This window comes from Pristiophorus japonicus, chromosome 14 (assembly GCF_044704955.1).
Source record: "Pristiophorus japonicus isolate sPriJap1 chromosome 14, sPriJap1.hap1, whole genome shotgun sequence".
NCBI classification, from domain to species: Eukaryota; Metazoa; Chordata; class Chondrichthyes; family Pristiophoridae; genus Pristiophorus; species Pristiophorus japonicus.
This window is the reverse complement of record NC_091990.1, coordinates 26,267,554-26,283,210: the sequence shown is the minus strand read 5'-3', so window position 1 is coordinate 26,283,210 and position 15,657 is coordinate 26,267,554. Positions and strand designations below refer to the sequence as shown.

The 15,657-nt window shown below is 45.9% G+C and overlaps 1 protein-coding gene across 6 annotated transcripts in view; it reads left to right on the top strand.

Moving 5' to 3' along the window:
- Positions 1 to 11,673, top strand: part of LOC139279794 (AT-rich interactive domain-containing protein 1A-like) — a 118,826-nt gene extending 107,153 nt beyond the window's left edge. For all 6 annotated transcript variants that reach the window (XM_070899023.1, XM_070899020.1, XM_070899022.1 and 3 more), the window contains 3 exons: positions 1,161 to 1,953; positions 4,196 to 4,326; positions 8,852 to 11,673. In XM_070899023.1, the coding sequence (XP_070755124.1) occupies positions 1,161 to 1,953; positions 4,196 to 4,326; positions 8,852 to 10,552 (2,625 nt within the window). In that variant the 3' untranslated portion in view covers positions 10,553 to 11,673. The remainder of the gene's footprint in view (positions 1 to 1,160; positions 1,954 to 4,195; positions 4,327 to 8,851) is intronic.
- Positions 11,674 to 15,657: the final 3,984 nt, after the last annotated feature.

Below are 15,657 nucleotides of genomic sequence, written 5' to 3'. Positions count from 1 at the left end.
AGCAAAGTGATTTAGGTGCCCAGGTACACAAATCACTAAAAGCCAATATACAGGTAGAAACAGTAATCACATGTTGGCCTTGATCTCAAAGGGGAGGAAGTTGTACTCCAGTTGTGCTGAGCCTTGTTCAGACCCCATCTGGATTATTGCATTCAGTTCTGAGCACCACACCTCAGGGAAAAATATATTGGCTTTGGTGCGGGTGCAGCGCCGATCCACCAAAATGATACCAGGGCTTCAAGAGTTAAGTTATGAGGACAGGTTGCATAAACATGGTTTGTATACCCTTGAGTTGAGAAGGTTGAGAGCTGATAAAAGGATTCGATAGGATAGATACAGAGAAACTATTTTATATGGTGGGGGAATTACAGTACAAAAGGACATAATTTTCAAATTGGAGCTGTGTCATTCTGGGGTGAAATCTGGAAGTATCGTTTCACACAATGGTCAGTGGAAATATGGAACACTCTTTCTCCCCCCCCGCCCCCCCCCCCCCCCCCCCCCAAAAGCTGTGAATGTTTGGTGAATTGAAATTTTCAATACTGAAGTCAATAGAGTTTTGTTGGGTAAGGGTATCAAGAGATATGGATCAAAGGCAGGTAAATGGGGTTGAAGTGGAGATCAGCCATGATCTAATTGAATGAGGAAGGAACAGGCTCGAGGAGCTGAATGGCCTACTCCTTTTCCTATGTTTCTAATTTAATTGTAGCACAGCTTTGATACGTGTGGCATAACTGCGCTTGGGGTGCAGTTGCACAAGTGCTGGCAGTCCTCTAGTAACCCACTAAATGGCCATTATTCATGGTTGAGTGTAACCATGAGAGAAAACCTGGCCAAATCCAATCCTATCCTTCCATCTGTGTAAACATCAAGCATTTCCATGGAGCCTGGATCAGTGAGTGGCGATCAGGAGTAGGATCCCTGGTCCAATTCCTCCTCCCCCAAACCCAGAGGTATTGAGGCCTGTAGTACTCGTAGTCAGCCTCCGAAATCAAAACAAATTATTTGTCAGCAGGGTTGAGGATACTGCATTAAATGACCTCTCTGTCAAAGCTCAGCTCCCCGTTCCTTTTTAAATATATGGTTTTGGGCTAGTAGTATCCTCATACTTTTATTTGTAGGAGTTTTAGAAATCTGAGCATTCTCTTACTTTTTGTCAGAACTTCAAGCGGCAGATGGATGGGACTTACGGGCCTCCAGCCAAGCGGCACGAAGGTGAAATGTACGGGATGCCCTACACGGCCCAGCAGTCTCAGCAAGATCTGTATAACCAATACAGCAATGCCTATCCTGGTACCGATCGCCGGCCGGTGCAGAATCAGTTCCCATTTCAGTACGGCAGAGAAAGAATGCAAGGTCCCCCTGGCTCAGCCACTCAGCAGTCTGTGCCCCCACAAATGATAGGAGGTCCATTGCAGTCTCCTCCTGAAGGAACACAGGGAACTGTGTGGCCCGGACGAAATGACATGGCTTACAACTACCCAAACCGGCAAGGTCCTGGGGCCCCACCACAAGCTCCAGGATATCACAGCATGAATCGTTCCGAGGAGATGATGGGACCTGATCAGAGAATGAACCATGAAGGACAGTGGGCTTCACATGTCAACCAGCGCCAGCCATCATTCACCCCCTCTGCTCCTCTTCCCCCGATCACAAGGCCATCACAGTCTACCTACCAAACTCCCCCGTCAGTGCCAAACCATCTTTCCCAGGTGTCCAGCCCAGCACCCATGCAACGACCATTGGAAAACCGTACCTCACCCAGCAAGTCACCATTTCTCCATTCAGGAATGAAGATGCAAAAAGTTGGTCCCCCGATGCCTGCATCCCATATTTCCGGACCCTCTTCACAGCCGCCACTGATGAGACGAGACATCACCTTCCCTCCTGGTTCCGTTGAGGCATCTCAACCAGTCCTGAAATCCCGGCGGAGACTCACCACCAAGGATATTGGTAAGTGATGCTAAATGGTGATATTCTGGTAATTAATGTTCAAAGAACTCAGATCAATTGGACTGGGAACTCTTCAATAATTGCATTCCAAGTCCAAGAATGGAACTGATGTGGTCTGTAAACAGGTGAATTTAGTCAATGCAGATTAACACTTCAAGCAGCTCATTGGAGGGTTGCCTGAATTTGGCATGTGGGGCAATGGCACTGACCAGATGAGTGCTTCGGGGGGATATTCCAGTTAAGCTGATCTGAGCTCCTGTATAGTGTTGCTGTAACTGTGCTGGTTGGCAGTTTGCTGTGTGTATGTTAGTGTGTATGCTGCTATACAGGCAGCTTCAATGGTTTAAAGTGAAACTTTGATTTATGGATGCTGTGTATTCTTATCCTTTTGCCCAGAGTGGTGCTTGCCAGCGCTTCCAGGAGCGAAGGATTATTCTAATGACGTGTTCTAGAGTGAGCAATGATCTGACGTTTTTAAATATGAATCCTTAAAAATCAGCCATAAAGTGAAAATATTCCCAAGCAGGTGCTGGACACAAGATATTCAGCCTGTTTAAGTTCACCTGTGGTTCTAGAAAGTTCGTATCAACACTTAGTACCATAATTTTATGATATAGTTTATATTTTTTTTTAATTCAAGGTCTGAGCAGGATATTTGAATAAAAGATTTCCAATTGAAGGCTTGTACTGGGCTCCCCAGAGAATTATTGGTCTTGTGGCTGGGCTCCCCAGACAGATGTTGGTGCTCTGGGCTCCCCAGACAGATGTTGGTGCTCTGGGCTCCCCAGACAGATGTTGGTGCTCTGGGCTCCCCAGACAGATGTTGGTGCATACCAGGCTCCCCAGACAGATGTTGATCCTGGTGCAGCTGCATACCGGGGCGCTCTTAGTGAGTGATTCTGGTGAGCTTTTGGGTGTTTAAATTGAGAGGTTGTACAGATGGTTTTGGTCTGGATACTTCTGGTAGGCAAGCCTGGAATAGTGATACCAAGCAGAGTGACCACGTGCACCAGGGGTAATGTCTGGGTAAGCAGCCCGAAGCAGAGAGAGGGATCTGGTCATATGTTCTGGAGGTTGTATTGTGCATGAGTGATGAAGAATTATCACGAGCCAGATTTTTTTTTTCCTCTCTCAGATACTTGAAGTGTGAGATGGAAGACCTGTGTCCTGGGGTTTTTGTCTCTTTTAGCGCTCTGTGCCTTGTCTGTACAGGAGATGTTTCCCACAAGTTTAAAAATAGATGTGACTGAATACTCCTTTCTATGGTCCAGCTCCATTGAGGGGTTCACTGTAGATCTGGGTAACCCCAACTGACTAGGGTCAAACAGAAAACTGACCCGGGTCTGCTGCTGCTGCAGGAAGCCTGGCCATGTACCTGCACACAAGGCCAGACATGAAGTAAGCAAGCCCAAGATACCATGAGAATTCTGCTTCGCTTCACAACAACAATAGTAATTATACAGCGTCTTTAACGTAGTAAAACGTCCCAAGGTGCTTCACAGGAGTTTTTTTTAAGATAAAAATTTCACAGGAGCATTTGTACATTCAACTTTTTAGGAAAAATGAAAAAATTGTAGAGTAACCTGGGTACAAGGGCTATGGGGAAAGGGTGGGTGAGTGGGACTAATATCTTTTACAAAGAGCCGGCATAGGCAAGATGGGGCAAATGGCTGCATTTTATACTCTGATTCTAAACTTGGTGTTGGCCCATGAGCTGCCTGGAGCACCACATCCCATTAATCATGCTGCTCAGTTGACTAGACAAAGCTGCTCGATTTGCTAAATGTTGCCTTTTTATTAAAAAGGTGGATGTTGGAGTGGGGTGCAGACCAGGTAATTTGAGAAACAGTACGACCATACCAAACTTGAATTTCAAATGCTAGCAGATTGTAGGAAAAGGAAGTTGGGGAGTTTGAGATTTGAGATCCTGGGAAAGAATGAATTAGAGTGGAGGTGGTGTGATGGGAAAGAATGAGTTTGAGTGGAGATGGTGTGATGAACCTAGTCAACACAGTGAGGATGCAGAGAGGAGGAAAATTGTGGAAGACAATGTATTTGAGCGGAGGAGGGGACAAGAAGAATTTTTTTGAGTATCGTTGACCATAGTATTGATTAAAGTACAGAGAGAGAGAGAAGAGAAAGGTTGTAAATGCAGTGTGATGCTCAGGACTGGCGTGTTGTGAATGTGATAGGCTGTCCCCAAATTGTGGTTTAAGCATCATTCTTTGTGTTCCATTCCCAGGCACCCCAGAGGCTTGGCGGGTGATGATGTCCCTTAAATCTGGCCTTCTGGCTGAAAGTACCTGGGCCTTGGACACCATTAATATTTTACTGTACGATGATAGCAGTGTAGCCACCTTCACACTCTCACAGGTGAGTAAACCGCACTCTCCAGACTCCGAGTAAGCCTTGCAGACTGGGAACAGAATTTGGTCACTCGGGGGCAGAGTTTGGGATTGAAATCTGACGTGCGAGTTTGGTTCCTGCACAATGGGTTAGAGGATAGTCTCAGTGCTTGGATCCTACTGTCTGGTACCTATCCAGATAGAATAAACTTATTGCAAAGGTATCTCAACTGGTCGTGTGTTGACCAGGCATTGGGCGGCTCTAAGGCGTTGAAAATGAACAGGCCACTCTGAAGCGCTGATATGTGCGCTCACTCTCGCATATGCTCATGCTCGCTCACTCTCGTGCACTCTTTCTTGCAGTTCCTCCCCTAACATTTTTGCAGACGAGGAAATCTGAAATATATTCAAAGAAATTTGGCTCTTTAATTTTCTATTTTTAACATTTAAGCTAAACTTAAAAAGCTCTTCACTCTTGGGAACAGCGTCTCCTTCATTTAGTAAAATTTGTGAGCAGTATTTAAACATCACTGGAGATACATTGGAACAACACCACTAGCAGGCACTCTGAATTCATCAAACTGTAAACTTTGGCGGCCCTTGTGGTGTGAGCATCGCACACTGAGCACGCATCGGAGTACCGGTCACACTGGGGAGGGCATGGAGGGGAAGGCCACCCACACAGGATGGAGAATGAGGTGTGCTCTCCTCCACGCTTTATATTCTCAGCATGCTGCACCCTGCAATAAAGAAAGGAAAGGAAAGATAGATTACGAAGGTAAACTTGCGCAAAACATAAAAACAGATAGTAAAAGCTTTTACAGATATATAAAACGGAAAAGAGTGACTAAAGTAAATGTTGGTCCCTTAGAAGATGAGAAGGGGGATTTAATAATGGGAAATGTGGAAATGGCTGAGACCTTAAACAATTATTTTGCTTCGGTCTTCACAGTGGAAGACACAAAAACCATGCCAAAAATTGCTGGTCACAGGAATGTGGGAAGGGAGGACCTTGAGACAATCACTATCACTAGGGAGGGTAGTGCTGGACAGGCTAATGGGACTCAAGGTAGACAAGTCCCCTGGTCCTGATGAAATGCATCCCAGGGTATTAAAAGAGATGGCGGAAGTTATAGCAGATGCATTCGTTATAATCTACCAAAATTCTCTGGACTCTGGGGAGGTACCAGCGGATTGGAAAGCAGCTAATATAACGCCTCTGTTTAAAAAAAAAAAAAGGGGGCAGACAAAAGGCAGGTAACTATAGGCTGGTTAGTTTAACATCTGTAGTGGGGAAAATGCTTGAAACTATCATTAAGGAAGAAATAGCAGGACATCTAGATAGGAATAGTGCAATCAAGCAGACGCAGCATGGATTCATGAAGGGGAAATCATGTTTAACTAATTTACTGGAATTCTTTGAGGATATAACGAGCATGGTGGATAGAGATGTACCGATGGATGTGGTGTATTTAGATTTCCAAAAGGCATTCGATAAGGTGCCACACAAAAGGTTACTACAGAAGATAAAGGTACGCGGAGTCAGAGGAAATGTATTAGCATGGATAGAGAATTGGCTGGCTAACAGAAAGCAGAGAGTTGGGATAAATGGGTCCTTTTCGGGTTGGAAATCGGTGGTTAGTGGTGTGCCACAGGGATCGGTGCTGGGACCACAACTGTTTACAATATACATAGATGACCTAGAAGAGGGGACAGAGTGTAGTGTAACAAAATTTGCAGATGACACAACGATTAGTGGGAAAGCGGGTTGTGTAGAGAACACAGAGAGGCTGCAAAGAGATTTAGATAGGTTAAGCAAATGGGCTAAGGTTTGGCAGATGGAATACAATGTCGGAAAGTGTGAGGTCATCCACCTTGGGGGAAAAAAAACAGTAAAAGGGAATATTATTTGAATGGGGAGAAATTACAACATGCTGCGGTGCAGAGGGACCTGGGGGTCCTTGTGCATGAATCCCAAAAAGTTAGTTTGCAGGTGCAGCAGGTAATCAGGAAGGCGAATGGAATGTTGGCCTTCATTGCGAGAGGGATGGAGTACAAAAGCAGGGAGGTCCTGCTGCAACTGTACAGGGTATTGGTGAGGCCGCACCTGGAGTACTGCGTGCAGTTTTGGTCACCTTACTTAAGGAATGATATACTAGCTTTGGAGGGGGTACAGAGACGATTCACTAGGCTGATTCCGGAGATGAGGGGGTTACCTTATGATGATAGATTGAGTAGACTGGGTCTTTACTCGTTGGAGTTCAGAAGGATGAGGGGTGATCTTCTAGAAACATTTAAAATAATGAAAGGGATAGACAAGATAGAGGCAGAGAGGTTGTTTCCACTGGTCGGGGAGACTAGAACTAGGGGGCACAGCCTCAAAATATGGGGGAGCCAATTTAAAACCGAGTTGAGAAGGAATTTCTTCTCCCAGAGGGTTGTGAATCTGTGGAATTCTCTGCCCAAGGAAGCAGTTGAGGCTAGCTCATTGAATGTATTCAAGTCACAGATAGATAGATTTTTAATCAATAAGGGAATTAAGGGTTACGGGGAGCGGGCGGGTAAGTGGAGCTGAGTCCACGGCCAGATCAGCCATGATCTTGTTGAATGACGGAGCAGGCTCGAGGGGCTAGATGGCCTACTCCTGTTCCTAATTCTTATGTTCTTATGGGTCGTATAAGTGATTTTCTTCATGGCTTTTAAAATGTCAACACTGGCCATTCGCAATGTGGCGATAAAATATCAAATGATTATGAAATATTTTTACAGACCAAAGAACGGATCGGGGGAAGGGTGAGATTAGGTGGTACATCATCCTTTCGCCTCTGCGACCAGGGTTAACTAAGACAAAAATGTCCTCACTGCTGCCTGTCAGAACCCTCGGTTTGGATCCTCTCAGCCCCAGCCCTGATGAACATGTGTTCATTAGCTGCACCTCATTCACCAAACTGGCCATTTCACTTGGATCACAGGACGGCTGTTGCCAAGTGAATGTGTCCTTCAGTAGGACTGATCTTTGGATGTTGGGGTTAAGTCTAATTAGGGCAGACCAGAGGGAGCTTCATTCATAGCTAATCTGCGTATGCTCGGTGCTAGGACTTACTACCTAAATAGAGAAATCATTCCATTCCCAGGTACTAATATCCCAGATCTTCTCTCACACAAACATTCACCAATAAAGAAAAATGGAAAAGCTTGTATAGAAGGGAGTGATGAGACATGAGAGACTGGAGTTGGCAAGTTCATGCTACAGGTCAGGTTCCCTCATAGGAGGACGGGGAAAGTGACCCAATTAGTCACTTTAACTTTCATCCCGAGTTCTCTGGCTATTCAGTGGCACAGGCAGAGCTGAAAGCATAGACTTTGCAGCAATTGGCGGGCCATACGGCCCATCGTGTCTTCTGATACTGGCTCTCCTTGTTGTCAATTTGAAGGTGGCAGGTAAAGTTGAGATGGCTATTTAACAAAAAACATATGGGATCCTTGATTTTATTGACAGGCAGAGAGTGCACAAGCAAGGAAGTTGTGCTAAACCTTTATAAGTCACTGGTTAGGCCTTAGCTGGAGCATTTTGTTCAATTCCGGGCTCCACACTTTGGGAAGGATATCAAGGCCTTGGAGAGGGTGCAGCGAAGATTTACTAGAATGGTACCAGGGATGGCTACAGTATGCGGCGAGAGTGGAGAAACTGGGGTTGTTCTTGGAGCAGAGAAGATGAAAGGGAGATTTGATCGAGGTGTTCAAAGTCATGAAGGGTTTTGATAGAGTAGATGGGGAGAAAATGTTTCCAGTGGCAGGAGGGTCCGTAATCAGAGGATGCAGATTTAAAATAATTGGTAAAAGAATCCGAGGGAAGATGAGAAATTTTATTTATGCAGCGCGTTGTTGTGATCTGGAATGCACGACCTGAAAGGGTGGTGGAAGCAGATTCAATAGCACATTCAAAAAGGGAATTATTTCATATATATATTATATACCGGTATATATTTGCAGGGGAGTGGGACTAATTGGATAGTTCTTTCAAAGAGCTGGCACAGGCACAATGGGTGAATGGTCTTCCGTGTGGTCTTCAATGGACACTAGCATCAGGGTTCACGTGAACAATGGCCACTTGGTTGAAGTATCGCTCGCGAATCTGCATGTCAGTGAAAGCCAGCGCCTTCAGGAAGGGAGAAGAAGTTGCCAAGAATGTAAAAAAAACTTAATGCAAGTAAAAATGTTTGTAATTGGATTTATTCAGTGCTAATTTATGCAGCAAAGCTGTGCATCAGTGCCAGTGCAGAATTGTTGCAGCTCCTGCCTCACTCGGTCCTCAGCACAGGTGTCCGTGCTTCTGGACTTTAAACTTTACTTGTGCTGCCAATGCCAAGAGCTGATTTACCAGCAAAATATGGCTGATGTCTGAGGATTGGTTGTTCCAGGACTGGAGTGAACTGGCACAAAACTGAGGTTTCACATTGTCCTCCAGAACCTGCTCACCTTTCACCGGACTCTGCTTAGAGATGTTGGCCTGCGCTTGATCCCTCACCTCTTTTTTTAAAATCTTTTCCCAGTTACCTGGATTCCTGGAACTTCTGGTGGAGTATTTCCGGCGATGCTTGATTGAGATATTTGGAATTCTGAAAGAGTACGAGATCGGGCACCCTGGCCAAAAGACACTGCTGGATCCAGAGCAGTTTGGGAAAGTAAAACTGCAGTCAGAGCTTGAGGCGGAGGAAGAAGAGTGCAACATCAGTGAGGAGGAAATGGCAGCTAACACAACCGAGGATACCACGGCCATCGAGAACACAGAAGAGAATCCCAAGCACATCAGCAAGTTTGACAGACTTCCTGTGAAAATAGTTAGAAAGAGTGACCTGTTTGTGGTGGATCGCTCGGATAAGTTGGGCAGGGTGCAGGAGTTCGACAGTGGTTTGCTGCACTGGCAGATCGGGGGAGGTGACACTACAGAACACATCCAAACACACTTTGAGGGTAAGACGCAGGTACCGCAGCGAAAACGAACCACAGCCCGTGCGGGGTCCACGAAAAGGCACACAGCCGAGAGCAAAAAAGGGACAGCAGAGGGAGAAACCGAGACAACAGCAACGGCTAAGGAGCCTGAGAAAAGCATAACTGCGACCGTAGATGATGTTCTGTCAGCGAGGCCTGGCTCCTTGAACAAGGAGGCAGTAAACGGTTCAGTAGCGGGGAACACAGAGAGAAGCAAGTTTCCTTTTGCCATTCACCAGGCACAAAATCATAAAAATATCAAAATTCTTGAGGATGAGCCTTGTAGCCGGGATGAGGTGCCGCTATGTATGATGGCGGACTGGCAGGACTCTTTAGCGAAGCGGTGTATCTGTATATCAAACATCGTCCGCAGCTTGTCGTTTGTGCCTGGGAATGACGCAGAGTTGTCGAAACACCCTGGCTTGCTGCTCATCTTGGGCAAGCTGATCCTGCAGCACCACGAACACCCTGAACGGAAACAAGCGCCATTAACGTACGAGAAGGAAGATGAGGAGGATGAAGGTGTGAGCTGCGATAGTGATGAGTGGTGGTGGGACTGTTTAGAAGTATTACGGGAAAACACTCTTGTCACATTGGCCAACATTTCTGGGCAGCTGGACCTGTCTCTGTACCCGGAGAGTATCTGCTTGCCAATTCTGGATGGATTGTTGCACTGGGCTGTGTGTCCTGCAGCAGAAGCCCAAGACCCTTTCCCAACGCTAGGTCCCAACTCAATGCTCACCCCCCAGAGACTCGTCCTGGAGAGCTTATGTAAACTCAGTATCCATGACAATAACGTGGACCTGATCCTGGCGACGCCTCCTTTTAGCCGCTTGGAGAAACTTTATGGGATACTAGTCCGGCTCATCGGGGAACGGAAAAGCCAAGTGTGCCGTGAAATGTGTGTGGTGCTGTTGGCAAATCTGGCGCAAGGAGATAGCCTGGCTGCCCGAGCGATCACCGTTCGGAAGGGAAGCATCAGTAATCTGCTGGGCTTTTTGGAAGATAGCCTTGCTGCCACTCAACTCCAACAGAGTCAGCCCAGCCTGATGCACTTGCAGACTGCACCTATTGAGCCAACGAGTATGGACATGATGCGCCGGGCAGCCAAGGCCCTGCTGGCAATGGCGAAAGTAGAAGAAAACCACTCTGAGTTCACGTTGCATGAGGCGCGACTGCTAGATATCTCTGTATCGCCTCTCCTGAACTCGCTGGTTACAAATGTAATTTGTGATGTACTCTTCATGATAGGCCAGTCATGACAGCCGTGGGAACCTTACCGTGTGTGTGCGTGAGTGGAGATCTTTGAATCGACTGTTTCTGTCTTTATTTATGCAAAAACCACCTCTGTTCCCAAAATCTGCCCCTACCCACTCTTAACAATGGAAGGATATTGTAGTCATTTTGATCAAGTACCAGAGGAAAAAAAAAACAATGAATGTTTGCTGCCTGTGTATAAGTCTGAAATTTTTTAACCAAAGTTGCTGTCTCGTTTACAGTGAGTTTGGGAGACTGCCTCGTTCCTGGAGGGCCCTGCTTCGAGGTTTTTATGGTAAATTTTGGAAGCTAAGTGACTTGGGAAATCTTTGTGGTTCAGTGCTGTACTCTGAATTGTAACTTAACCACTGGAAGGTGGCTCGTCGGAAGCTCTGTGTACGCCATGCAGGAGACAGCCTGCGCATTAGACCCTAGACGTATGTAACCTTCGACCAGCTGTAAAACAATGTTTCACATTGAGAAATGCTGGTTTGGCAGCAAACTGTAGTTTTAAAACTTTTTAGTTTACAGTAAACGTGAAAAAGGCTTTTCCCCCTTCTCAAAGTATCATGTGTGTATCTACAACACCCTGACCTCCCCTTGATTGTATGGACTTTCCTCTTTCACTTCCTGACTGGTTTTAAACTGCAGCCTCAGTCCCTGAGCTGTGATTGTATATAGAAGTTGTACAATGCACATACCCTCAGAGTTGGTTGTTTTTTTCCTTCTCTCGTAGAATGAGGTTTACAATTTTCATGACATGGTCAAGCGAGAAGTGACGATAGCTTTTATTTCCATCGGCCATATCCTGCGAGGGTAATGTACAAGTTTCTGTATGTATAAAGTTGTGCTCTAGTTCAAGGAGAGCAACAGATCACGTTTTTCCTTTATAATCAAGGTGTGGAAAAAAAGTTTAGGTTCAGTTGAAGCTCACAAAAATGATGAAGAAACACAATTTGAGATTTTTCAGTGCTATGAAATCTGCATATTTGTATTTCAGACAATGTAGCTAAAACTTGATGTAAATTCCTCCTTTTTCCTTTGGCTTAATGAATATCATTTATTCAGTATGAAATCTTTATACTATATGTTCCACGTGTTAAGAATAAATGTACATTAAATCTTGGTAAGAGCTGTGGAGGTTTTCGTTCATTTCCGCAGGTCTGTGAAGGGATGCTTCTGTGGATGTGTATTATGGAAAGTACACGAGTGATAGAGAGTGCACCTCAAGGCAGTTTGGATCACTCACCAGCACTGAGTCAGCTCGTCCCAGCTAGCACCAGTGTTAGGTTGCCAGCATCCCTGGCCGATAAGAAAAGAAAAAAACGCCCGAGTACCTGCCCCTTACTGCTCCCCAGTGAGGTGTACGTGTGTTTAGCACTCGAGTGCTTGGGCTTGACTATTCCCTTCATCGGGTGGAAGAGCTGCTACACAAGATTAACCACTTGAACAAAGGGCTGCTAACATCCGTGGACTGTCCTAGAGCGGAGGTGAGACACTTGGCAAAAGAAGTTCAGTAAGTATGCTGGCTTGTGATTTCGGACTGTACGAATCAGTTTGTGTTGAGGGGTATTGGGCAGGATGCTCTGCTCGCTCACCATTCTCTGGCTGGCCATCAGTAGCCGCTCTGTAGTGTTTGAGCAGAATCTAAGGAAACACTCGAGGTTAACAGAAAGCACTCATCCAATCCAGTCACACTATTGGAGAATGTTCGTAAACACTACATAAAATAAATAATTAGCAGCAAAGAATCTGTTAATGGGGCTAGATGCTAAAATGAACAGTTCAGTGTGTTCAGAGCTGTATACGTGAACAGGGTTGCACCATCAAAAGTGCCATGTGGCTATTTGGTGAGGATGGCATCTGGCTCAAGTGCTGCTTTGCACAGTCAAAAGCCTGCTGACATTTACTGCACAAGGTCACACGTGAAGAATGGCACTTGGGCACCGAGAAACTGCACGCCAGCAAAGGTCACTGGGATTGATTAACAAACTACTACAATCTTCAGAGCGATTTGATTCTGATCCTACAGCAAGTGTTGCAACGTATTGAATTGTAAGTGCATCCAAAGCATATCTACGTCCCAGTTCAAGGGGAATTGTTTCACTGAAGTCCTTCAATAATACCGACTACAGTAATTTGACAAATGCTTTTTTTCTCCTTCAATTTTCTCTCTGCTCCTGAAGGTGTTAATGAAGTACTATTCCATGGTGTCAAGTGCCCACTTTCCCCTCTCCATTATATATCTGTAAGCATTGACTGTTGGCAAGCTATGTGTTGGGCAGGTGTCAGAGCTGAGTCAAATCCTGCCTGCGCCTAATGCTCGTGTGTATGTGCTTGGGGTCACTGGGGTACTTATAGCCCCTCACTGCCACCTTGGCTGAGATCAGCTAACTCAGCACAGACTGCTGATCAAATCTGGGATTGTCCTGGTCTGCAGGCTCGGCTTCTCACTGCCTGATAAAGGGCGAAAAACCACCCCGGGGTCTGATGAAAATGGGCATTGGGTGAAATACTGGATGACCACAATTGTTCGTGAATGCAGCATTACTGCCTTCGGGAGAAATGGGGTGAAGGAACAAAATTGGAGTAGGAAAGGTTTTTGGTGGTTTTAGAATCCAAATTTTGCAGAAGGAATCTGTCTGGTCAAGCTGTGCAGAATAGATTCTGTTCTCATCTGTAAAATGCAGTTTAGACTCTGTTCTCATCAGTACTATGCAGTATACATAGAATATACAGCATAGAAACAGGCCATTCGGCCCAACTAGTCCGTGCTGATGCTTATACTCCACACGTCTATTCCTATTCCATCTTCCTCATCTCAGCCGTTCAACATTTCTTTCCATTTGCTTTGCCCAGTATAGACTTTGCTCTCCTCAGTACTGTTCAGTATAGAGCCTGCTCTCATTGGTACTGTGCAACATAGAGTCTGGAGGACAGCCAACATTGGTGCGGGAGATGTCACCATGTCAATGGAGGTGGCAGGGCACGGTGTGCTAATGTTCATGGTACGTATTTCCTAGTTTTTCCCTTCGCATCTCCCTCAATGTATAAAGGCACTGCTTGATTTAACACTGAACCCCACCAATTAGAAGGGTCCTTGTTTGTATTGGCAGCTAATAGGTACGCCATTTTGCACCAATTGCTGTATACAGTAACTTCATCCCACTTCAGTGCATCTAATATCTGAGCTTGGTAACCAAAGTGTTCTGTTATACCATTTGACACGATCTGGTACCTGTCTTGAATGCACACAAGGCAGCTGAGAATTAAATATAGGCAAATGACAGTGTCCCTTGGAATTCAGTCTTCAGAGATTACTAGACTTGGGTAAAGCAACCAAGAAACATACCCCACAGGTCTCCCCCGCCAAGCTAAATAATGTCAGTACCAAAGGGCAACAGTTCTACTTCACCCTGACATTACTGTTTCTTGCTAATACTGTGATCTCAGTTAACTGAATTGAATGCATTGAATTTGCCTCAAGTACAGCTGAAGCTGGAAGCTATCTTAAGCAATCAGCGGCCGGCGTGGGGACAGACAGAGTGAGTGAGTGAGAGAGAGGGAGGCTGGGGGAGAGAGAGAGAGAGAGAGACATGGGTCGGAGGGGAGAGAGGGAACTTCGGGAAGACGGATCACGTTCTTCTAACCTCATACAATGGACATCGTTGGAGTGGATGATATCCAGAAGTGTCGACACTCACTATTCACTTCATACCCAAATAAACCTGTTAACAATCTGTACACAATGCCTGTCCCGGAGGATGGGGGTGGGAGGGGGGGGGTGTTGGAGGATGCATGCGCTGGGGTAAGGTACTTTGGTTGGGGGAGGCATGCTCTTGGATTTGGGGAGGGATGTACTTGGACTGGGGTAATAGAACCTTAGAAACATAGAAATAGAAATTTACAGTGCAGAAGGAGGCCATTTCGGCCCATCGTGTCCGCGCCGGCCGACAAAGAGCCGCACAGCCCTTCGTCAACAGCCCTAAAGGTTACATACAAACCCATGAACAATGACAGAAAGGCAAGGAGCACCCAGCCCAACCAGTCCGCCCCACACCACTGCAACACCCCTTATACTAAAAACATCTACATTCCACCCCAACCGGAGCCATGTGATCTCCTGGGAGAGGCAAAAACCAGATTTAAAAACCCAGGCCAATTTAGGAAGAAAAAAATCTGGGAAAATTCCTCTCCGACCCATCCAGGCAATCGAAACTAGTCCAAGAGATCACCCTGGCCGTATTCTATTCCCTGCAGTACTTACCATTATATCTGCTGCGTCGAACAAAAGGTCATCCAGTCTAATCCCAATTACCAGCTCTAGGTCCGTAACCCTGCAGGTTACTGCACTTTAAGTGCCCATCCAACCATCTCTTAAAAGTGGTGAGGGTTTCTGCATCCACCACTCTTCCAGGCAGCGTGTTCCAGATCCCCACAACCCTCTGCGTAAAGCAGCCCCCCTCCTTCAAATCCCCTCTAAACTTTCCACCAACCACCTTAAAACTATGCCCCCTCGTAATGGCCCCCTCCACCGATGGAAATAGACCCTTACTATCCACTATGTCCAGACCCCTCAATATTTTGTACACCTCGATGAGATCTCCTCTCAACCTCCTCTGTTCCAATGAGAACAAACCCAGCCTATTCAATCTGTCCTCATAACTAAGATTCTCCATTCCAGGCAACATCCTAGTAAATCTCCTTTGCACCCTCTAGTGCAATCACGTCCTTCCTATTATCACTTTGGCTGAGGGAGGGATGTACATGAACTGAGGTAAGGCACTTTGGCTGGCCCTTGCTGTCTTCTGGTTAGCTTTGTCCTCTGTCACTTCAGGAAGTCAAAGTGGATCGAGTTACAATTTGCAAAGTCAGTGAGACCTTGAGATGGGTGGTTCCAGTTACACATTCCTGTGAAACTTCAGAGTGTGGCTTATCCTCCAAGGGGACCAATCATAGACAAAGAGTGGAGCATGGTGGTCATTTTTGCAGTACAGATAAGCACATCCTTAGCACAGCTGTTGAATCATATTGGTTCTGGTGGGTGCTGACTTTAGCTTAGGCACAATCTTTTGGGATGGTGTTGAGGGACAAAGGGCACTTTGGTCTT